The sequence below is a fragment of the Pelmatolapia mariae genome, linkage group LG9, assembly GCF_036321145.2.
Source record: "Pelmatolapia mariae isolate MD_Pm_ZW linkage group LG9, Pm_UMD_F_2, whole genome shotgun sequence".
Classification (NCBI taxonomy): Eukaryota; Metazoa; Chordata; class Actinopteri; order Cichliformes; family Cichlidae; genus Pelmatolapia; species Pelmatolapia mariae.
The window spans coordinates 23242501-23266884 of NC_086235.1; the positions used below are offsets into that span (position 1 = coordinate 23242501).

A 24384-nucleotide genomic window follows, 5' to 3' on the forward strand; every position below is an offset into this window, starting at 1 on the left:
ACTCCTGATGGAGTTTGTCTATTACAGACTGATTGAAAATTCTCCCCAGTCTTTATTGCTCTGTGTTGGAAATTGACATGCTGAGTCGAGCTGATGAGCACAGGGAACTGGGCTTTGCCTTTTAATATGAGAGCTTTGCACTTCTGTTTCTACATAATGCGGTGTGCTACATTTTGTTAAGTTTATTGTATTAGAATTGTAGCAATTAAGGATAATTAAAATTACAACTGTCCTTTTTTTATAGTACAGCTAGTAGCCCTAAGAGTAATACAGAGAGTTAATAAACCTAGAAGATGTGGTTTGGGTATGACAGGTGTGTGGTTATTAGAAGCCTGCAGATATTTAACTTGTTAACTTTGGGATCAGACACAATTGAATCACACATGAAGAAGTCTAATTTTATAGATGTACACATGTATGCTTTCACCATCATGCCACGTCGAGACAGGAGGGTTTGCGGTGTGTCGATATAGACATGCGTAGACGTGTTAGACACACATGTACACCAACATGCAAGTAAGATCACACTCATGTGCTTTGAGGTTTTGATAATTAGAATCTTTGCTGCAGTGGGATAATAAGAACTCTATTAACACTGATTGATTTTTTTAAGGCCTGTGCTTGCATAACTACCCATTATGAAACCAGATAGTTATCGACCACATAAAGATGAATTATGCAACTGATCTTTACTAACTAATAATTTATATCTTCACATTAACCCATCTTTGTTTATGCACTTAGGTATATACACAAGAAACTAGTTTATGATGATTTAAACTTTGTGACATGGTGCACTATCCTGCTGGAAGCAGCCATCAAAAGATGTGGTCATAAAGGGATGAACATAGTCAGCATCAGTACTATTGTAGGTAGTATAATGTATTTATAGGTAGGTTGTGGTATTTAAAAGATGCTCAGCTATATTCAGTTGATACTAAGAGGCCCAACTGTGCCAAGAAAATTTTCCACCACGCCATTATACCACCAGCACCCTGAGCCATTGGTACAAGGCAGGATGGATCCATGCTTTATGTTGTTCACATCAAATTCTGACCCAGCAATCCAAATGTTGCAACAGAAACAGAGTCTAATCAGATCAGGCAACATTTTTATGATGTTCTATTTTCCAGTTTCGAGCTCATGCAAACTGTAAGGTGCCCCTCCTGCTAGCTTTTAGCTGACAGGCGTGGCACCTGGTGTGGTCTTCTGCTGCTATCGCCCATCTGCTTCAAGGTTTAGCATGTGTTCAGAGATGCTCTTCTGTATACCTTGCCTTCCTAGGTTGTTGCTTTTCTGTCGCCATAAGGCAGTGCATCTTAACAAATATTATAAGATATTATATCATATTATAGTAAAAATAGCCTTTCAGCAGTCTGGTTAAGGTAATTAAAACAATGCAAAAAACCTGTTGTCATATTTAAAAGCAGCGAATAGCACCGTGCCTGTATCGTCCACTATCTGTCCCTCCTATCTTCTAAGCAAAGAGTCATTTTTGAGGTTCCATTTTAACACTTGACCAAAAAATGTCATGTGATTTGTTGTCAAATGTTTTTTGTCATGTGTCCACATTTGTATGCAAGTGTGTGTGTGTGTGTGAGTACTGTTCACATCAGCTCTTGTGAGTCAGAGTGCTATGCATGTCATACCGCTTTGGTTTTGGTTGTTTATGTATACGGCATGTAATGATGTCATCCAAAGCAATTCCTCCACCTCTTCATCATCTCTTCTACTCTGATTGGGAGATGCGATGGATGAGAGGAGTAATCAGAGCCACATCTCCTCAAGTGATGAAAAGGACCTGAAAAAGGGAGAAGAGTGTTTATCATGTTGTGATTCACAAGAGGGTGAAAGCTACAAGAAAATAAAAGAACATATACAACATTTGGTTGTAATTAAGTGGTCATATGGAAGCAGTGAGACCCAGTTTGAAGAAAACAAAGACAGAAACAGAAAGGTGGAAAATATAACACATCTATCCAAAAAGAAAGTGTTTCTTCCGTCCTTAGATGTTGATTCTAAGGACAGTGTTTAGATTGAAGAGTCGCTTTAATTATGTGGAAAAGTTAGCACTGCAGTGCAAAAGTGTGAGATGATTTGAAGAGGTCATAAAAGAGAAGAGCATTATGTGAGAACTTGTTCATGATAAAACACAGGCAGACAAGATGCAGAGAGAGAGGGACGCACAAGCTGCCTGACAGACAAAGAGATACACACACATACAAAGACACGCACACAAACACAGGCAAAGGTCACACAGCCATTCCTGCCACTCGGTGCTCAGACAAACTGGTGGTAAAATGCTCTATTTCCCATCCAAATTAAAGTGTCAGTTAATATTAAAGTGGAAGTGAAGACTGTCAGGCGCACAACATGCAGACACGCAAACACGCAAACAGCATTTACTCTCATGCGCACGGACACAAATACAGAATTTAGAATCTTGGCTGGTCAATTACTCTCCGCCGATGGTGTCATGCACACAGGTCACAAAGGAATGTGCGTGTGGTTGTGTGTGCATGTGTGTGTGTGTATGCGTTTGTGTAAAGCTCTGATCAGACCCAGTGTCACAGCTCATTCCATCTGTCACATGAAGGTTATTTCTGAATGAAGATGCAATTGTGGCGTTCTGTATAATAAGAAGGAGGCGAAATAGCCTTTGGTTGTGTGTACCTGCATATTTGCTGCTATTTATGCATATTTTGTGTGTTTATCTCAAGATGAAAAATTTGTTCCTTGATCATATTTTTTTGACTTATTCAGTTGGAATTGTGCTTGTTTGTCTTTAAACCGTGTGTGTGTGTGTGTGTGTGTGTGTGTGTGTGCGTGTGCGCGCACACATGTATGTGGCAGCAGATTGCATACATTTCCTGTGTTTGTCTTCCTGTATCTTGTTGGTGTAAATGGGAATGCTGAGGAAGGAGGGAATAATCCTTATGTATCTCTTTCTTCAACCAACTGGAACATCGCTCTCGCCTCTTGCTAGAGGAGCACACGCACACAAACAAACACAAACACGCTACCCAACCAACCATGAAATCGTAATGTCAGACCTGTTAATGCCTCTAGATAGCAGCCACTGCAGCCCTGCGTGGTTTTGCCCGGTACACATAAACACACACATACACACAAATGAATAAACAGAGAGCTATCTGTTACTCTCCGGCAGGAATCTTCTATTCAGTAGTGGCTGGTTGTTAATTCCTACACTCGATTGCAGGTTGCCTCAGAAAACAGTTCAATTCGTATGAATGAAATACATATAAAAGTTTATTTTGAGCACGCTCGTTTTCCCCCAAAACTCCTGACCAGTTTTATTTGCACTCGTAATCATTTTAATTGCATGCATCAACATGCTATTTCTGCATTCTGTTAGTTTAGAGTTATTGTGCTTGTTTTCTGGGAGGCAGTTCTTGGTTATGTAAGTCTCGTAAAATAAAACGTAAGTCTCATACCTTTGTGCATTTTTGACATGTATCCACATTTATAAGCAGCTATATAGAAAGTGTTCTTCTTTAACCAAACCATAAACTTTCAAGAATGAAATTGGCAAAAGTGGCTCAGGTTTATTTTCATTCATTTTACATTTATTTCATGCATAATAAATGCAGAATGATAAGCTGTCAGCATTAATACAAGTTGGAAGTCGAGGTGATTATTCTTCAAGCTTAATTGAAAAATTTTAAAACGAAGCTTAACTTATGGTTCAATTCATTCATTCAGTGCTTTTTTTGTTGATACTTTCCTTTAAAGATAGAAACTCAACTAGACTTAAATGATTTGCACAGGAAGTTTAGTTGAAAGCAACTATCGTGCAATTTATTTGTGTGCTCTGTCAGATTCCTATCATTAGTTCACATACATTTCTAAAATATAACTGATGTCAGTTCAGAGCAGCTTTTCCTCGTGCAATATAGTCTTTACTTGATCCTATGCATCAAAACATCCAATCACACTGTGACCTGTGTTTATTTAAACTGATGCACAGTTCTAATGGAGAATCTACTCATTCCGTGCGCTGGAATATTTCAGGATCTGAACACCATGTACATGATGCTCTGTTTGCTTGTGCGCGTGAGAAGGACACCAACTCAGTGATCTATTTATTAGACGTGACTAATGAGTAGTTTGCATCCAATCTGTTGTTGATGTGTTTGCATTTATGCACCTAACTATCAGAGTATCAACATGAACTTTTGCTTCTGTATTCTGCCACGTTTGTTTGGGTGTACTTTCCCATCAATCTATGTATATCTTCTGTCAGCCGTGTGTGTGTGTGACAGGGCCAGGCTCGGTGCCACAGAGATTCACCCTGTCAGTTTCCATGTCTCTTCGTCTGTCCCGGCGGCGTCACTCTTCTCCCTCGCTGCACAGATCCAAGAGCTGACACATGCCCCAGTGTCCTTTCTCTTTTCCATCTCTAACTCTCACTTCTTGGCTCTGTCTTTCTTGCAATCTTAACCTGCTGTCTTTTTCACTAACCCCCATCTTTCTGTCCTTATATCCAGCTTTCTCCCCGACTATATCAGTGGGGATTTTGATTCCATTACAGCAGAGGTCAAAGCTTTCTATGCAGACAAGGTAAGTGGAACAAAACTTGCACACACTCTTATACCTACAGGTGTTCATACAGAAGCAGTAGGATTGTAGGGAGAGTCCCTAACACATGCTGTAGCATCTGGAGATACAAACAAAAAAAAGTAGTTGCTTAGAAATTATAGTAGATTAGTCCAAGAAACAAAGGGTAGCATAGTTCAACATCTGGAGCAGCTGGTTTGTCTAAAAAGCCTAGTAAGATAATTTGTATATGGTAAATGTTAAATGCATTTTTCTTCTTACAGACCACTCAAATCACCATACCCAGCCATTAACACACAGAGAGACATTCAGCAGTTTATTCTGTATTTTAAGCATTGTATCTGTCACTTCTGAAAACAGGCTTGTAGAAGTGAAGATCGAAAGAAATTTGTCACTCTGTGAAAAAAACAAATGTTCTTAAGAGTAAGAAAAAGAGAAACAAAATCATTTTTCAAGAGTAATGCAAAATTACATAGGCTGTGAAGATCGTCAGCTTAACTACATGATAGTAATCGATTCAGAGAATCTTGAGATCATGCAGGAGACGAGGTCACTGAATGGCTGCGCCTTTGGGCCTGGCATTAGACGTGACAGACGTGATTCTGTAGTGAAAATATCCGATAGGGTTCAGGAACAGCTTCAAAGCCAGTTTTCACTGAACACAGTTCGTGCCTGCATCAGATAAACTGAGGCAAAGTGGGAAACCATCCTGTCACCTGGCAAATCAAAATTTAGAATTCTGCTTGTGCCCCCTGGGCTAAAGAGGGGATCAACCTCCTGGCTTGCTCAGTGCACAGCTAAAAGTCTAGTCTTGATATAGGAGTGCACGACACAGGTGACCTATATTCGAAGGAAAATGTAATCATTTCTATGAACACTTGCCTCTTAGCATTTATAAATACTTTTTTTTTTTTTTTTTTTTCAAAAGTCTTTTTATTAAACAAAGGTTTCAATATAATGTATACAAAAAAAATGCTTCAGAATTTTCCAAAATTTCAATCCTGTTCCCACCCTAACCCTTAAAATAACAGATAGTTGGCAGCCGGCGGCCCAACAAAGAAAAGCAAAAGACCAAACAAAAATTAAAAACACCAAATAAACTCATATAAGGAAAAAAAAAAAAGGGGGGGGGGGAGCGGGGGGGGGGGGGGGTATTTCCTTGGACTACTCAGTAACAATAGTTGAGGGCCTTTCAAAAAAGTCCAGAAAGGGAGACCAGAGTTTATAAAATTTATTTTTAGACCCTCGAACTGTATATCTAATTTTTTCTACATCCATACAGGACATTACATCTTTTAGCCATTGTGTGTGTGAAGGGGGAGAAGAGTCTTTCCATTTCAGCAAAATAGCTCGCCTGGCCAGCAGTAATGAAAAGTTTAATATTCTGAGTCTGGAGTTGGACAGATTCAAATTCTGGACCGCACCAAACATAGCACAGAGTGGCTCTGGTTCAATTTGATGCTGCACGACTTCAGACATCGAATGGAAAACAGATTTCCAAAAGGTGGACAACGAAGGACAGGACCAGTACATATGAAACAATGTACCAGGAGCACCCCCACACCTTATACAGGCTGGGTCCACCCCTGGATATATGTGTGCCAGCCTCTCCCTGGACCAATGCCCCCGATGAACTATCTTAAATTGGATAAGTGTATGTCGAGCACACATTGATATATTGTGAACCTGACCAAGGATAGAGTCCCAGAGTTCATCCGTAATATGAAAGGTAAGGTCCTGTTCCCATTTAGATTTGATAGCAGCTATTGAAGAGCATTGTAAATTGGAAATTAAGCTGTAGAGAGTTGATATTATACCCCTTGAGGTTGGGTTAACCGTTAAAAAATCATCTACTGGGTTGTGCGGAGGCATTTGGGGGAATTCTGTTGTCACACTCTGCACGTAATGTCTGACCTGTAAAAAGCGAAAAAACTGAGCTGCAGCTATGCCAAATTTGGTGGATATTTGAGAGAAACTTACAAATTGACTGTCTTCATATAAGTCTGCAAAGGATTTTAGGCCCTTTCTATGCCAGATAGCATTTATAAATACAAATTTATCTTTGGGTTGAATCTCACACACTCCCATTTAGTAAATATTTTCGGAGTCATACATCACATCCCACACAAATGTTTTCAAAATTAACCAGTAGGTGTTCCACACCTCTTGCCCAGTCTCAGTAGCGATAGTCTCCAGTCCCTTCACGACCCTGAATTTGATAACACTTGGGTCACACAAGCTTGGAGAATGATTTCAGCAATGTCCTGTCTCATGGGAAAAATGTGTATTCCCTGACTGCTTGGAAAGTGACTCTTGGAGGTTGTCAACTGTTGCTAGTTGAAATCAGTCACAAATAGGGTGCTTGTATTTGTTTGGGTCGCTAGCACAATGCCACGGTCAGCCATAGTCTGCATGGAAAATGCCAACTTGTATGCAAATACTTAAAAACTTAGCACTGAGCAGTAGTGAAACTCAAAAAAATGCAACACAAACTTGAAATGGAGCCCGTTTGCCTTCAGAGTAAATATTAGATCTTTTGAAACATGTTGGTTTCAGCAGTAAGAAAAACTATCTCCACTACCAGTTTGCAGTCTTCACAGTTTCACAACCACCTAGCGAATAGTTGCCAAATGTTTGCAGACACATCGGCATCTTTCCAACAGGCTACAACTGTGCAGCTGTGGCAATCTGCTACAGACCTAAACAATCACAGGGAGGTTTTTAGTGCAGCACCGTACACCTCTTTGTTATTAATTCCACGTAGTGACAGCAAACAACTTTCTCACCATCCAGTCAGGGAATATACAATTTTCCTAGCAACCGGTGGTTACCACAGGGTCACTGACCGGCCTTTAAGCCTGGATGTGTGGGGCTTATCAAGTGATTTCACTGCAACTACCAGCAACCACTCACAGCCATTCAGGGGAACACTCAAGTAACCGGTGATTGCAAGGCAGCCAATCAGTCCTAACTGAGGCCTTAATAGTTAAGAGGATGGATGCTTGGATGGAGGAGCATCTTCTTCACTTTTTCCAATTAATCATTGCTAAAAATCAACATTATATTTTGAAAAGTCTTCATTAATCAGTGATCATGAAAATAGCTATGTTATAATACTAATGATAAAAACAATCCATACAAAACTACTAGAAACTGGATAAATGCACAAAAATAAAATTTGAAAAGGGTTAGCTACACATAAAGATTAAACTTTGGATGAGGATATTGGAAGTGGACAAAGCAATCTGCATTCTTTGTAGGTGACTAAGTTTGCAGATTTAACATAACACGGTCCAGGTACAAGAAAGTGCTTCTCCAGAGTCCCCCTTTGACATTCTTTGTTGTAGCCTTTACTCCCTGTGTACCTCACTGTGCAAGAAATTTGTACATGTAGGCATATTTAGATTCAACTATTCAAGGTCATAAAAATAAAATGCAAATGATTTCATGAAGGGGACTTTCCATTGTTTATAGCAAGCAAAATGTCAACCCACAAGCGCTGTTCAATAAATAATTAATACAGGGCAAGTCAGACATGCATACACACACCCACACCTTAGAGAAAACAAAATACAGTGCCTGTGCGATCTTTGTGCTGTGTCACTTTGATCAGATGCTACTGATGCACACTGTTTACAGTTTGAAATGCAGATTCGGTATCATCACACGTACACACAACACACACATGATTAGGCACCCATCACAGATTATTTGATGTCTTCAGCTGTTTCTCTCTCCTTTTTTCTCTTCTCACGATTTCCCCGGCTCTCTCTGTAGCTATCTGTAATATTAGACCCTTTTCACAAAAATCACACAGGTTGTCTGAAAAAAAAGAGAGAAATGCCTTTTTTTGAGGGGGGGTGAGAGAAAAACAGTCTGTTATGGTAATGCCTTTGAAGCAGAAATATGGGGAAATGCGAGCTGTTCCTTCAGAGATTTCTTGCAAACGGTGAATAATTCTGCATAAATGGAAGGGAGAAAACAGAAAAGCATCAGCAAGGGAGGGAGGGAGAGATGGGGGGTGGAGAGTTGGTGGAAGAGGAGGGGAGGAGAGGGAGGATGGATGGGATCAAACAGAGCACAGCGAACAAGTTTGTGATATGACTGCGTGTGTGTGTGCGTGTGTGTGTGTGTGTGTGTGTCAGTGAAGTAGCAAAGTCGCTGTGTTTTGGAGGAAAGTGACACTGTGGAGAGAGAGAAAGAGACAGAAGGAAAGTAAGCCGGAGCATGGTTGTTGTAGTTTAGGGCCACTGACTGGAACCTCTACATTATTCAGCAACACAAGCCAAAGACAGCCAGACAACAGTAAAACACTGATTTATACCTCTCTCCATCTCCCTATCGCTTTCAGTTTTTCTCTTATCCCCCTATCCCTTATCTTAGGTATTTGTTACACTATCTATGTTTATGTACATCTGTTGGATTGTGTTTTGTTGCCTGCTTGTTTTTTTTATGTTTTTTTTTTATATATTGATATTTGTGTGTGTGTAGGGGTGCAAGCTGATAGAAACAGCTGACCAGGAGCTTACGGACTACACCAAATGTCTTGCAATCATGGTGGAGGAGATTCAGAAGCGACAGCTACAGGTAAATGCCACACAACTCATATATGGTTCTGACTTACTTCTGATATTTATGGTTTATATTTTAAAGGAATTCTTTGACATTTTGGAAAACACTTTCTTCTGAATTTATCAAAATGACTGTTAAACTCCAGTCCTATAAGACAGCATAAAGTCCTGGATGCAGGTGGCAAAAGCTTATCCAAATACCCCCAATGCCAAGGTCAAAGTCCGTATTAGACAGATGTGTTAGGCAGTATTATGGACATAAAATCCTAATCTGTAAATCCTATAGTATTATTTGGTGATTATTTGGCGATAATTGGGCTTGATAGGTACCCCTGTGCTAAACATGAACATATGAACATAATGCATATGCTTTAGTTCATATTGCTTTATTAAAGTCACATTTCATCTACATATCACTTTCAGAAACAATTGTTTTTTTTTTATTTCACTTTATCATAGTTTTTATGACAGTAACTGGCTGCAGATGTAGCACCGGGTAAAAGAAATAAGCAAAGCTCACGTCTCCCTCAGTTTTGTGCCCTTAAGTAAGGCATTCAGTCTTCAGGTACTTAAGATGAGGTGCTCAGAGGTCAGTAGTGTTTTACTGTTGGTTTTCTTGTGGCAAATCCCTGTAGTGAATGCGTGTGGGTGTATGGATATGAAACAATCTCTTTGCCTGAAAAGACCATCCATGCTCACTCAACGTCCCCTGAAGAAATAGCTGCTGAAAAATATCATTGGAATAGCATTACACCTACACAGAAAATGCAAAGTGAGATTTGGCTGTTTTAAAATATGAAATACTTCACTTTTGTTGTGATCTTTTTCAAAGTGTAAAAAGATTTCCCAACAAGCTGATATGCACTACTCTGAAATGAGCTAAACAGGCTGCTCAGCGCCTCATGCCCAGTTCGCTGCTGCAGAGCCAGACACGCAGACAATAACACGATCCAGAGATTCATTCAGTTTCCAGCCTGACTCCCAAAATGCCAACAGAATGTCTATAATGTTGGTAATTTAGTAAACAGTACAGTTTTTAATTTAAAAATGCTAATAGTGATGATTGTCAAGACGAGCACTGTCCTAGAACATTATCTTTTGACTCTGCCTTCCTCTCGCTCTTTCTCTGTTTCTTTTTGTCCTTTTACTAGAATTTTTAACAGCATAAGAAGTGTTGCTCCAATCACACACTAGTGTCCCAATCACTTCACATTGCTAAGCTACAGAAACCATTCACCTCATATGTATACATGCTGTCACATTTTTACTCTGTTGCTCACTGCCAGGCTTTAAGAGGAGCTATACTTTTGTCCTTCCTTTCCGTGGGCCCTTTTTTTTTCTCCCCCAGCTAATATGTAATCTGCCTTTGAACCGGCACACACTGTTTGTCCGTCTGTTTGCCTGCAAGAGATAGGAGCCTGGCAATCAGTTTTTGGCTCTCTGTAAGAGTTGCTGGTGATGACTTTTTCTGTTTGTTTCCCAAGGCTTTTCCATCTTTCTTTACCCACTATAACTCTTACTTGACCTTTTGTTCTTTTCAACACTTAGAATAGGCATGGGTTATATAAAATGCTTTTTTTATGATAGTTTTATACGTATTCTTTTGTTTTCAGATTCACTGATTTTCATTTAAATGAATTAGATATGTAGATGAAGTAATAACATATGCAGATTACTGGGCATTGTGATGTTTGGGCTTTGAAGAGTCGCCCTATCAGCCCCCGTATGTTTTTCCTCCATACAGCTTAGCACTCAATTGATCTCATATTGTGTTGGTTGAAATCCTCCCTAAAAAAATGTTGCCATGGGATTATGCTGGGTAGATTAGTGTTTGTTTGTTTACATACATATATATATATATATATATTTATATATGTGTAGTTATGTTTGTGTGTTAGTGCTTTGAAAAGTGTGTATCTCTGTAAATGTGTTTGTGGGCAACTAGTTCTTCTGTGTGTGAATTCAATTGCTGTTTACATGTGTTTTCCTCTCTAAGAAGCGCACATGTGTATGTGTGTCCCAAAGTCTGATAGGTCTGCTGGTCTGTTTATCCTCTCACAGCTCTGTTTAGTTAGCTCATTTCTTCTCAATCCCCCATTTTTACTTTCTTTAGTCTTTCTTTGGTTGTTATCCTTAATAAATGGAAGTGGGTTTTTTTTGTTTGTTTCTTTTTTTTGCTTACTCCTCGTCTCCTAGCCAACCAGTAAAGAGAAGTGACCAAATGTATAAAATCAGCTTGTGAAGTTTTCTTCATTGAGCCATGAGAGTTTCCTTGCTCCGCTTGCTGGTTTGTTTTTAGTAAACAAACATGAAATATGAACAAATAAAAATTCATGTGTAGTCTTTGATATGCGTAGCTGCCACAACAGAAGTGATGATGGAAAGCGAAGATTGAGCAAGCCGGTGTGTCATTGGACGTTGAAACACAATACAGTGTTTTGTTTTGATTTTTTCATCCTCTTCTCATTGTTCTGCATTCTTTTTTCAGTATTTGTTATTTTTTTTAAGATTTCGTGTCCTGTATTTTTGTCACAGTGTCAAGAATTTAGAACTAACCCTGATTGTGTCAGAGCACTCTTGTACATAACAATTATAAAGGCATGTGTTCTTACTAAGCTATAACACGGGTATGGAGGACATCACAGATGAATTTGGTTTATGTTTGAATTGATTGGTGAGAAGAAGGGTCTTTACTGTTGCAGGTAAGAGGTCACACTTAAATAAGAAAATACATAAGTGTTCTGTGGATTCATTATTGAATAATAATTTGCACTGAAAGTGACAGGTGGTAATGACAGATTGTCTCACATGAAGCAAATCTCCAAATCCCCTTACTTTGTCCTGCAGACCTCCACTGTTGTTCAAAAACACACGGACTCTTTGGCCACCTTGTCAGATACACCTAATTACACATTGCAGAAACTCTATGTATTTAGGTAAAGACTGAAGTTGCTGAAGTTGAAACCGAGCATCAGAATGGGGAGGAAACAGGCTGGTCTGAGTATTTCATAGAAACTGCTGATCTACTGGGATTTTACAGAGAATAGTGTGAAAGAGAGAAAATATCCAGTGAGCAGCAGTTCTCTGAGTGAAAATGCCTTATTGATGCCAGAGGTCAGAGGAGAATATCCAGACTGCTAGAAGTTGATATTAAGGCAACAGTAACTCAAATAACCACTTTCTAAAAGATATGCAGAAGCACATCTACGAATGCAAAACACATCTAACTTTGAAGGAAATACGCTACAACAGCAGGTACCATTCTAAAACTCTGAATTAAGGCAGTTCTACAGGCAAAAGGGGGCCTAACCCGTTACTAGCAAGGTATACCTTGGTCATTGAGTGTAGATGATCCACTCTGACACACATTTTGACACGGGCGTAGTGCTATAAAACATTAAATGTGTAGGCTGTCGGTATGTAGATAAAAACAGCCCTGAAAGAAATTTAATTTTGACTCTGGTTTGAGTAACGGTTGCTAAAAGCTAACTTGCTCAGCAGTTCCATTCTTGCGATATGTTAACACAAAGAAAAATCACATAGAGTAACAATATCTGTATCATGTTAAGACCAGAGGTAATGCTTGAAAAGATGTTCCTGTGTTTTTCCATGCCCCCCTCTCGTCTCTGTCTCTCTCTCTCAGAGTGGAGTTTGTTTACCAAGTGTTGTTTACAGTTAGGTGATGTCTCTGCATGTGGGGGCGTCTGCCAGATGTTGAAATAACCTCAATCTCAGCACTTTGTTTTGTTTTAACTGCAACTCCTGAGGGAGAAAGTCAGTTATGACATATTTGGTTTGGCAATTTGTGCTCCTGTTATGAACTAAAACACAAGTTATGGCTTAGTTCCTTTAAGTGATGAAGAACATTGAATACACTGAAGTAATAGTGCACTGTTGTCAAGTAAACAAGGTAATAAAAAAAAGGCCTTTTTGGCTGACAAAGGCACACTGCAGTAGTTTTCTGCAGTGTAATTACAAATGGGCAAAGCATGCATGCACATAGGGCTGTGCAATATGACCAAAATCTCATATCCCGATATAAGACATCTATCGTCCCAATAACGATATAAATCACAAAAATGTAACCTTTTCTATAAATTCTGTGAATCTTGGGCAGCTCAACTTGCGTGAAGTGTTTCCAGCTGGGCGTCGTGTACCTGGAGTGGAGTGTTTTAACCGATGCATGAAACGATACATTTTTAGACATAAGTTGTAACGGCCGCCGTTTTCTTTGTGAGTATTTATTACACAGCGTGCTGCGGGGAAAAGCCTGTTCTAACGTTTGAGTCTAAGGTTTATTTTTTAGCACCTGGCGGCTCTTTTTTGCTTCTCATCCGTAAATACTCGGCATACTCTTTCACGTGATTCAGTTTATTTTGAAAAGTCTCAACAGGATCTTGAGCTTTATTGTGAAAGGTTTATGTGGAAAATAAACAAGCGGACACCCGATGGTTTTACCGTCCTTGTTGCTAACGACAACGCATAAAAACAGTCGCTTGTCCATCCTTAGTGTGGTTATATTAAATATAAGAGAAAGAGAGAACTTTAACAAATTAATATAGCCACTACAGTGACCATCAAAACGGTGAAAAGAATATTGCCGTAAACAGTTTATTTTGCGACACCACGAAACAAACGATAGCGTAAAATGACATGATAGATGTTTTTATATCGTCATCCGATATATATCGTTATATCGAACAGCCCTATGTGACTTAACTACTATGTAAGTTAGCCTATTTACGCCTCACGAATAGGCTAAACATGCTATTAAATACAAGGGCATTCTTATATTGTTCTATATGTCCTGCCTGTGTAATACCACAGCCTAATTCCAATGTATTAAATATATATATAATTAACACTCAACAAAAGCATGTAAAAACCATGTATGTACAACGCTTGTATTGTTTACTCAGTCTGAATTGTGTGGTATTGATTGAGCTTACTTTTTAGCAGCCTGGTGTAATTTTCACATAATTCAATAAAGATAAACACAGTGGTCGGCCGTGTATAATGGTACTGTAATTTTGCATGGCGCTTTTTTAAATCAGATGGTGCATATTTTCTGATGCTGCTTGAATTTAATGAAAAGAAAGAGAAGCTTTCCACACAGTACAAAGAAACTGTGACATTCTGTACAAACTACAAGATAACTTTTTTGACCAAAATACTTACTAATTTGTTTTACTAATTCCGACCAACATCTCTGCTTCAAATAAAATATATATATATTTTTTTGGTATAACAACATGGCCTTTATTTAGACTTTACACTTTACTTGCTGGTACCAGGTTGGATCCCCTTTCACCTTCAGAACAGCCTTAATTCTTCAAGGAATATATTCAACAACGTGCTGGAAACACTAGTCAGAGATTTTGGTCTGTATTGACATGACAGCATCACACAGCAGCTGCAGATTTGTGAGCTGCACATCCATATGAATCTGCAATTCCGCCACATCCAAAAGTGACTGCAGAAGCCATTTGAGTGTCATTGTCATGTTCAAGAAACCAGTTTGAGATGATTTGACAATGTGGTCTGTTACCCTGCTGGAAGCAGCCATCGGATCATGGCTATCTTGTGGTCACCAGTGTGAACCTTCAGTAGAAGGTAGGATGGATCCATGCGTCCATGTTCTTTATGCCACATCACAGAAGAAACCAAAAATCTTCATTGTAGTCAATGTGTTTCACATCATCTATTGGCCACTACAGTGACCATCAAAATGATGAAAAAATATTGCTGTAAACAGTTTATTTTGCGACACCACAAAACAAACGATAGCGTAAAATGAAACGATAGACGTTTTTATATCGTCATCCCATATATGTCGTTATATCGAACAGCCCTACACGCACATATAAAAAATAAGCCTATAATCGTATCTACAGTATTTACACAAATGCACATTTTTAGTAGCTGTGCTTCTGTACGTTACCACAGTGGATTTGACAAAAAAAACCCCAAAGATGTCATTGAAGTTTGACTCTCGGCTTTAATTTTATACATACTACCCCAATTTTAAAGACTTACAAGTCAATGACAGCCTGAAGTCTAGAACCCATGGATATTACTAAATGCTGTGTTTCCTCCCTTGAATGTTCTGCTTGGCCTTTACTGCAGCTACCTTCATTTGTTGCTTGTTTGTGTGTCTTTGTTGCATTCAGTTGTGTATTTTGTAATTGAAAAGCATGCTGCATTGGGTGGAACATTATTCAGATCTTCAATTGCCAAGTCAGTCAATCTAGTTTCTTTTCTTTGAGCAACTCTTGGGTTGCTTTTGCAGTATGCTTTAGGTCATTATCCATCTGATCAGAGATTTCTATCAAAAGTCTGCTAGTTCTATCAATAGTTGTATCATCAGGAAAAATAAGTGACCTGGTTTAATTGTTATCATTTGCTTTAGTTGTCTCCCTTGGTCTTTCAAACCTCTTGGTGCTGCTGAGATGACCTTTGCATTTCTTTTTTCCTAAGAAAACAGATTGTAACAGATTGTTGATTTGGCCATTGTTGTGGCCAAATCATGTGTTTTCTATCTCTCTGATGGGTTTATTTAGGCTTTTCAAGCTAATGATGACCTTTAATTACATCAATATATCTTTGGACTTCATATTGAAAGTTCCAGCAAACTGCTACCATATGCAAGTTCAACACTTGATCTTTTATCTGCTTAATTTGTTATTAAGGGAACAGACCTCACGTGTATATGAAACTGTTTGCCAGTCAGTTGTCCGATTACTTTTGAGCTTCTGAAAATGAGTGATTATGACTATGTATAAAAACGGTCGTGATTCTTAAACAGTTAATGTTATACTTTTGTAAACACTTTAGGCTAAAGCTGAAAGTGTGCATGTTGGCCTGTTATGATGTTTAATTTAAAATCCATTTTGGTGGTGTACAAAAAATATATAAGAATATATACAAAATTGTTTCAAGTTGTTCTCAACTTAAGTAACCACTTCACTCTCTCAGCTCTCCTGCACTCCCTGCCTAGCTTTACTGCTTGACACAGATGCACACTTATACAAGGCCTTCAGAAAAAATGGTTATATATGTATGGAGCCTGGGAAATTAAGCATTCCACTTTGAGGAATATCATCTAAAAGTAGCATAGATTTCAAATGTCCCAATTTGTGCAGCATTAGTTGCCTTAGCAACTTCAGCCCAGGAGCAAACTTTCTGATGCAAAAAGGAGTCTCCAAGAATATGAAAAATGTATCACAGAATCCGCAGGTACATTAATTCCTGCAAAGTTGGTCTCAAATGTGCGTGTTTCTGCAACTGGGAAAAGACTATAAAAAAATTAACCTGCATTTATAAAAATTATATTAGAAAAAATAAAATAGTTAGGAAATTAAAACAAAGCCAAAGAGCAGGCCCTTTGAAATAATAACCTCTGGATAGATGAATCCAAGCTATAATGGCAGTTGATATGTTGGGCACAAACCAAAGGCAGCCTTTTAGGATAATTTCATGGCAGTTGGGACACGTGGTGGTGGAAATGTTGTAGTTTGGGCTTGTTTCACCGCCTCAGGGACTGGTCTTTGATTCATCTATGAATTCTGCTTCATATCCAAAACTACTTGAAGATAATAGGCCATCTGTCTCCATGCTGAAGTTGAACGAGAAGTGGATAGGATAATGATTCTAAGCACACTTTCATATCCGCTAAGGAATAGTTTGAAAAGGAAAAAAAGAAAGAAGGGTTATGGAACAGCCTAGTTAAAGCCCGAATTTGAATTTAAAATAAATATTGCAGGGAATATAAGGGACAGGGCATTTAAGGCAACCATTAATCATCTTGAAGCTGAACATATTTTGTATGGAAAAGTGGCCAGATAGTTCAACATGACTTTGTCTGACACTGGTGGACAGTTACGCAACTGTACATATCTCATGTATTTTTTTCTTTTTGTTAAATAAATGTGTTTAATGTACCTTGTTAAGGCTAGAGGTACGAAATGTTTGCTTGTTCGAAGGTGTTAAAAAGTTTTCTTTTCACTTCACTGTAAATTTTTAAAGTCAGAAATTGTTAAACAGAGAAATAACCTTTTTATTATAAGGTTATTGGATGTCACAAATGTTCTGCAGTCAAAGCTATCCGCTGGTTGGTGAAAAATGAAAATAGGAATGCCTCGTATTACCTAGTATTTCTATGCTGTATGTGGTTGAAGTGCAAACATCGAAGACTGTATGATTGATGGTTCATTGGAACATTTTTCACGTTGGTGTGACGGTCAGTCAGGATGTGACAGCACCTTTGCCCCTTAGACTCTGTCTGATGTTAAGGCTGGCAGCACTGGTGCTTGACTGCTTGGAGACTTTGTATGAGGATATAGCTGCTCAGAGCCGTATACGTTGTTCTATAGCAAAGTCCTGCAACAAAGTTAAGAGGAACCTTTTTTTGAACTTACTTTGAAGTTCCAGGAAATAGCAATTTATTTGCTTTTAACAAGTTCCTGATAATAATTTTGTCTACCTTTGGTTTAATGCTTCACATTTATACACAGACAGTGCAGCTTACTTTGTTTTTTTAATCTGTTGTCCATCTTATTTCTTTTTCTGAGTTCCTTGGTGTTTGTTTCTCTGCCAAGGTGTTCTGTTTATTGTTTGTGTGTCTGTCTGTCAGTAGAATTACATAAAGCCAAGATAGGGCACTGGCCTTGTTAAAGTGTTTTGCTCTCCAAATGCCCTTCTTTTGTTTCTTTGACTTAACATGTACTGCTAGACAAATTTAATGGCATTTGTTGGGAAAGTAGAATATGTGTGCAACCAGATCATAGATGGAAGATGCGTCCTTTCAGTTTCCTACTTGTTCCTATAGTTCATTCTTGAAAATAGCTGGGTATTACTCATTTTACTGAGAAGTTCTTTGAAATTTGTTGGTTAGCAGACAAATTACAGTCATTTTAACTAACATGATAATTTGTACAAGTCGTCCATTTACAAACCCCTACATTTCATAATGTTTTCATGATTCATATTTTTTCCCCAAATCACATAGTATCAGTCAGGAAGTGTGATTTATTTTGACCAAAATGCATGCACTGTAGTTGTTTTTAATCATATTTTGTTTTCTACAGCTACATCTGTCGTTTTGCTGATGGCATGTTAATTGAAGCAAAGCAAACACTAACGTCATTCCACAGACTGCTTTAGAGTTTTCTTAACCTCTTGTCGCTCTTCCAGGTGGATACAATAGTGACACTGGGTGGTCTGGCGGGCAGATTTGACCAGGCCATGGCATCTGTGGAAACCCTCTACCACGCTCTGTCAATGACACAACTCCCACTGTTGATCATACAGGGAAAAAGCTTGGCATATCTACTCAGACCTGTGAGTATATACAAACCCACAAAAAACCCACAATTCGTTTAGGTATTGTAGGTAAATAAAGTTACCGGTCCAGCTACTTGCCCTTAACATCCACATGCTAATGTAAAATGTAAAATTTCCCCTCCACTTTTTCTATTTTTTTTTCTTTTCTTTTTCTTTTTTTTTTTTTTTTTTGCATTTTTGAGCTACAAAGCACATTTTCCTTTCATTTTTCATAAAGCTGAAGGGTGGACCCTATCTTTTCTTAAGCTGCATTATAAACACTACACACACAAGGAGACCTCTAGTATTTTACCCACACTATGCTACCAGGGGAGCACAATGTCTCCCAGTTCTTCTAATCACCCCTCACCCAGCCCTTCATTTTCTGTTCTTTCTCAAAAATGTTCTTTTCCTTGGTCTGCTTCCACCTTGATTGGAGTGTTGAACACTTTGTTTCTTTGTTAAGTAATCACTTCAAGAGGACACACATACGTGTGCGCACACACACACTTCTCTGCTCTTATGGTGCCCCAATTTGCTGTTGTGAATGAGAGTGAGCGAATCTCTTTTGATGCTCCTAAATTGTTTTCCCTCAATGCTAACCACTTTCTCATGCTCTTCTCACATGATTGAGTTTACAAGTAGGCTGAATGACCGCCATTTGGGACATGTGTTAACCCCCCCCCACTCTCTCCGTAGTCCCCAGTGTTGTTTATTTGAGAGGTCCTCGGGACAAACAACTAACAGTCACTCACTTCCTGATGACACCTTGTAACACCTTAAGTAAACCTCTCTCTCATACACACTCTCCCTACTTCTTGTCATTATTCCAAAGGCGTGTTGTCATTTGCTGCTTCATACCTCGACACCTCCAATTAATCTTACTTCAGTGAAGGTAAATTAAGCTCGTTTGTCAACGCAACTCCAATTCGCCAGCGACTGATGAACGCAGACGCCTGTACATGAAGGTGAACGCAACCTTCGAAAAGCCCAGTGCTATTTGTTCAAGTTACATCTGTAATTGAAGTGTTTACAACTTTTGCCAAATATCCTCACCACACATATTTCGTGCAATCGCAGGTTCGTTAAGTGCTTCGTTTCAGTGTTTGGCACAATCAGCACATACGGAGTTCACGTTTTGTATGCAAGCTGCACACCAAAAACAAATGATGACCAGAACTAAATTACATTTTTTTCTGTTTCACAAATTTGGGGATTATGTCACCAGAGCCAGCACATACCATTCAAGCTGCTCATAACTGCAGTATCCCATTAAACGTGCACACTGTATGAAATGTATGAGGCATGCCTCTTCGTCTTGATTAAATCAGTGTATATCTGTGACTCAGGGATGAACTGATTTAATCAGGGTTGCGTCTGTTTGTTTTACTTTTTGTCTCCCAAATGAAGTGTCAAAGTTTTATTATGCTGTCTTTGGGAAATGTGCACAAGTCATGTGGTTTCTATAGCTGGCTCAGGGTGTCGCATAATTATGGTGTCTTTTATTAAGTTATGGATAGGGACACTGTGAGGGCTGCTTACAAGCTTTTGATTCTGTGTCCCTAAACACTAAGAGGATGTTTTAATCAGTCTAGGTCCCAATGTAGAGCTAAATTTACTCAGTTTCGATCTTTTAAAAAAAAAAGAGGAAAGTTACATTGACTGCGTCTGCTTTATTTGTTTTTCTCTTAGTATCTGCTTTATTGAATCTCAGTTGGAGGACCAACCAGAGCCACATTTACTCAAATTAGTATCCCAGCCTATGAAGATGCTTGAGAAATCTGGCTCTCTGTGTTGTGGGACACGCAATGCACACCACTGTGTCAGCCAAATTCATGCTATAAATCATTCTAGCACACACACTCGAGGTCAGAACTACAGGCCTGTTTACCTGATGCCCTTTCAAGGAGTGAAACTTGTCAGTGCAGTAGCTGATTTAAATGATAAAGTGTGATACCTGAGGTAACTTGTCTACCTTCTGTGCCAGAGCAAGTTCTGTACTGATATTAATAATTTAGTTTAATAAATATAAGACAGAAAATGGCTTCAACTGTTCATTGAAGTAATGCAGGGAGGGTAAGAAAGGTCCTTAAATAAATCTAATAGTATTCTTATTACTAATTTTCCCTCATGAGCATTTTCCTTCTGCTTCAACAGTTTTGTAATTTCCTGACCTTATACATCTGTAGAGTAGCTAACAAGTGGGAGGTGGGAGACTGCAAAGAAAACAGACATCTAATATCTGTCAATCAGCGGTTAAATCTCAGAGCTAATGTGCAGACACAAGTGAGTAATACTTAAAATAGTAAATTATTTTAATTGATGACTTTACCCAGTCATTAGATGTACTCACCAGCTGCTTTCTTAAGTCTACCTGCTCAACTCCTCGTTTAACGCATATATTTAATTAGCAAATGACATGGCAGAAACTCCATGCATTTAAGGATGTAGACATGGTCAGGACAACCTGCTGAAATTCAAGCCAAGCATTAGAATGGGAAAGAAAGGTGATTTAATTATTTCAGAGACTGTTGATCTACTGGGATTTTCCCACACAACCACTACAAAGAACGGTCCAAAAAAAGAGAAGAAAAAAATATCCACTGAGTGGCAGTTCTCTAGATGAATGTCTTGTTGATGCCAGAGGTCAGAGCAGAATGGCCACGCTGCTTTAAGCTGATAGGAAGGCAGCAGTATCTTAAATAACCACTTGTTTCAACCAAAGTACTGAATACAGAAGAGGATTTCTGAACATGCAGCATGTTGAACATTGAAGCAGATGGTCTACAGCAGCAGAAGAACATACTGGGTGCCACTGCTGTTAGGTAAGAATAGAAAACTGAGGCGTAGACTCACCGAAATTGAACAATAGATGATGTGAAACACATTGACTACAATGAAGATTTTTGGTTTCTTCTGTGATGTGGCATAAAGAACATGGACGCATGGATCCATCCTACCTTCTACTGAAGGTTCACACTGGTGACCACAAGATAGCCATGATCTGATGGCTGCTTCCAGCAGGGCAACAGACCACATTGTCAAATCATCTCAAACTGGTTTCTTGAACATGACAATGACACTCAAATGGCTTCTGCAGTCACTTTTGGATGTGGCGGAATTGCAGATTCATATGGATGTGCAGCTCACAAATCTGCAGCTGCTGTGTGATGCTGTCATGTCAATACAGACCAAAATCTCTGACTAGTGTTTCCAGCACGTTGTTGAATATATTCCTTGAAGAATTAAGGCTGTTCTGAAGGTGAAAGGGGATCCAACCTGGTACCAGCAAGTAAAGTGTAAAGTCTAAAAAAAGGCCATGTTGTTATACCAAAAAAATATATATATATATTTTATTTGAAGCAGAGATGTTGGTCGGAATTAGTAAAACAAATTAGTAAGTATTTTGGTCAAAAAAGTTATCTTGTAGTTTGTACAGAATGTCACAGTTTCTTTGTACTGTGTGGAAAGCTTCTCTTTCTTTTCATTAAATTCAAGCAGCATCAGAAAATATGCACCATCTGATTTAAAAAAGTGCCATGCAAAATTACAGTACCATTATACACGGCCGACCACTGTGTTTATCTTTATTGAATTATGTGAAAATTACACCAGGCTGCTAAAAAGTAAGCTCAATCAATACCACACAATTCAGACTGAGTAAACAATACAAGCGTTGTACCTACATGGTTTTTACATGCTTTTGTTGAGTGTTAATTATTTATATTTAATACATTGGAATTAGGCTGTGGTATTACACAGGCAGGACATATAGAACAATATAAGAATGCCCTTGTATTTAATAGCATGTTTAGCCTATTCGTGAGGCGTAAATAGGCTAAACATGCCGTTACATAGTAGTTAAGTTACTTGTGACTTAACTTTAAAAATGAAGCTTGCCCCCTGACAGAGTTTGACTCCATGTTGTCTGTCTGTATCTTCACAAACAGAAAGGGCTACATTCTTATTCTATGTCAAGCCTCTCCTCTATATGTGTGTGCGTGTTCATGTGCAAGTGCACATGCGTTTGCTTTGCTTTGATTTTCCTCTGTTTCTTATTTACTGTGTCACTTTGACACGTTTACACAAAGATACTGTGTTTAAGTATAGAAAACATCCTCGGGGTTGTTTCCTAAACACCAAAAGCTCCAAAGCTCAGAATTTCCCCATCATTCCTTCCCTCTGGCTCTGCAACTCCAGGAAGCCAAGCAAAGAAAACTTTAAACACGTCAAAAGAAGGATTTCAAACTCTTAATTGAATATCGTGCTGTCTTTGCCTGCGTGATACTTCTATCTTTTAGATGACTGGTGCAAGCTGTAGCTGTCAACACTTTTTGTGTTGGCATTAAACATACCAACTCAAGTGTTACGAGTGGATGGTGAATTAAACGTACACGGCAACGGTAGCCCCGAAACATATAGCGTTGATGGCACATAATTGCTCACTCTGAGGCTTGTTATACTTTCCTGCAGTCACAGAATTGTTTATCAAATATGTATCTGTGTGCTAGAATGAAACTAGGGTATTTCTTTTTATATTTGGTGTACACCGTGGATGTGAGAAACTTTGTCTTGACCTTTTGTGTCCCAGCACCAGGCTTTAATATAACCAGTGCACTGAGACCAAAGTCATTATTTAGCCTGAAAAGTTGGAAACTAGCTTGCACCTACACTGTGTGTGACTCCCTTGCTTTTTTTGTCTCCCAGCCCGAGTTTTTCAAAGGGATACTGTGACATTTCAGAATTTTGTTTATGTTCATTGGCTTTGTAAAGCGCTACATGAAATGTCACCGTGGCTCAGAAAAATTTCTTTATCCATCTTTTAGACACAATTAGGAAATAGAAAATTTACATTAGATTCTCTGCTTTCATAGGCATTAAGACACATTACAGCAGAAAGAACCTTTTTTTTCTTGCTTCAAGTGAGGTATCTGTAACTCTGTAATTATTTTTGACTTTAAAGTTGCTTGTGAGTACAGTTATAGGTGTGATTAACAAAAATATCGTGCCCCCCTGCAATGCAAAGTAAAGAAGATTATAATTCAAAATGGCTAGGTCTCTCTTTTTTCTTTTTTTTTTACTCTAGAGTAAGAACCGACAATTGGTTACAGCTTTGACAAGAGCAATAATTTATTTTAATGAGCCTTGGTGAAGAAGTTTCTCTGTTGGGGCTCAAAAACTTTAAGAAGTCTTTCTCCAAATTTAATTTCCGCTTTCATGTTTGTTTGTCTCAGTGATTTTTCACACGCACACACACACACACAGAGTCACATAGACACTAATTCATGTTCACACTAATGCTGTGTGCCATCAGGGCAGCCACAGACTGGAGGTGAATACAGGTCTGGAGGGGGACTGGTGCAGCCTGATTCCAGTAGGTGGACCCTGCCAGACAATCACCACTGGGCTCAAATGGAACCTGAGTGAGTCCCTTGTCTACTTTTTTTATTATTTTGATGATTATTATTATAATTGCTGTCATTTGAATAGCAATCAGTCTTCTACTTTCATTGCTGCCAAACTTTTAGGGCTCCCTACAATCTACAGTATTTTTGTATAATGTGTTTTATTATGTCTGCAGTAAATGAGAATACAATCTTAATTTATTTATTGCTTGCAGAGAATTTAAATTTAATTTGAAGTATGAAATGTTAAGCGTAGTTGTGTTTATGTAGAGTCAATTCACTACAAAACCATCCCCATGACTTCCATATAAGGCACTTTTCATCATACACAACATGAAGTACAGATGCTTAATTTGCTTCAGTCAAATCAAGCTGCAGTTTTAACTACTTTTAAGTGTTACATGTATGTTCTAATATGTGACAAAGAGCCTTTTATATTCTTAAATATTTTGTTGAAATCCAATCAGACACTCATCTGAGGACCCATGTGGTCTTACCCCAGTCCAACT

At 38.6% G+C, this 24384-nt stretch overlaps 1 protein-coding gene across 2 annotated transcripts in view; it reads left to right on the plus strand.

Moving 5' to 3' along the window:
- tpk1 (thiamin pyrophosphokinase 1) overlaps nt 1-24384 on the plus strand; it is an 87418-nt gene that overhangs the window by 31593 nt on the left and 31441 nt on the right. For both annotated transcript variants that reach the window (XM_063483827.1, XM_063483829.1), the window contains exons 5-8: nt 4509-4581; nt 9070-9165; nt 18342-18488; nt 23785-23893. In XM_063483827.1, coding sequence (XP_063339897.1) covers nt 4509-4581; nt 9070-9165; nt 18342-18488; nt 23785-23893 — 425 coding nt within the window. The remainder of the gene's footprint in view (nt 1-4508; nt 4582-9069; nt 9166-18341; nt 18489-23784; nt 23894-24384) is intronic.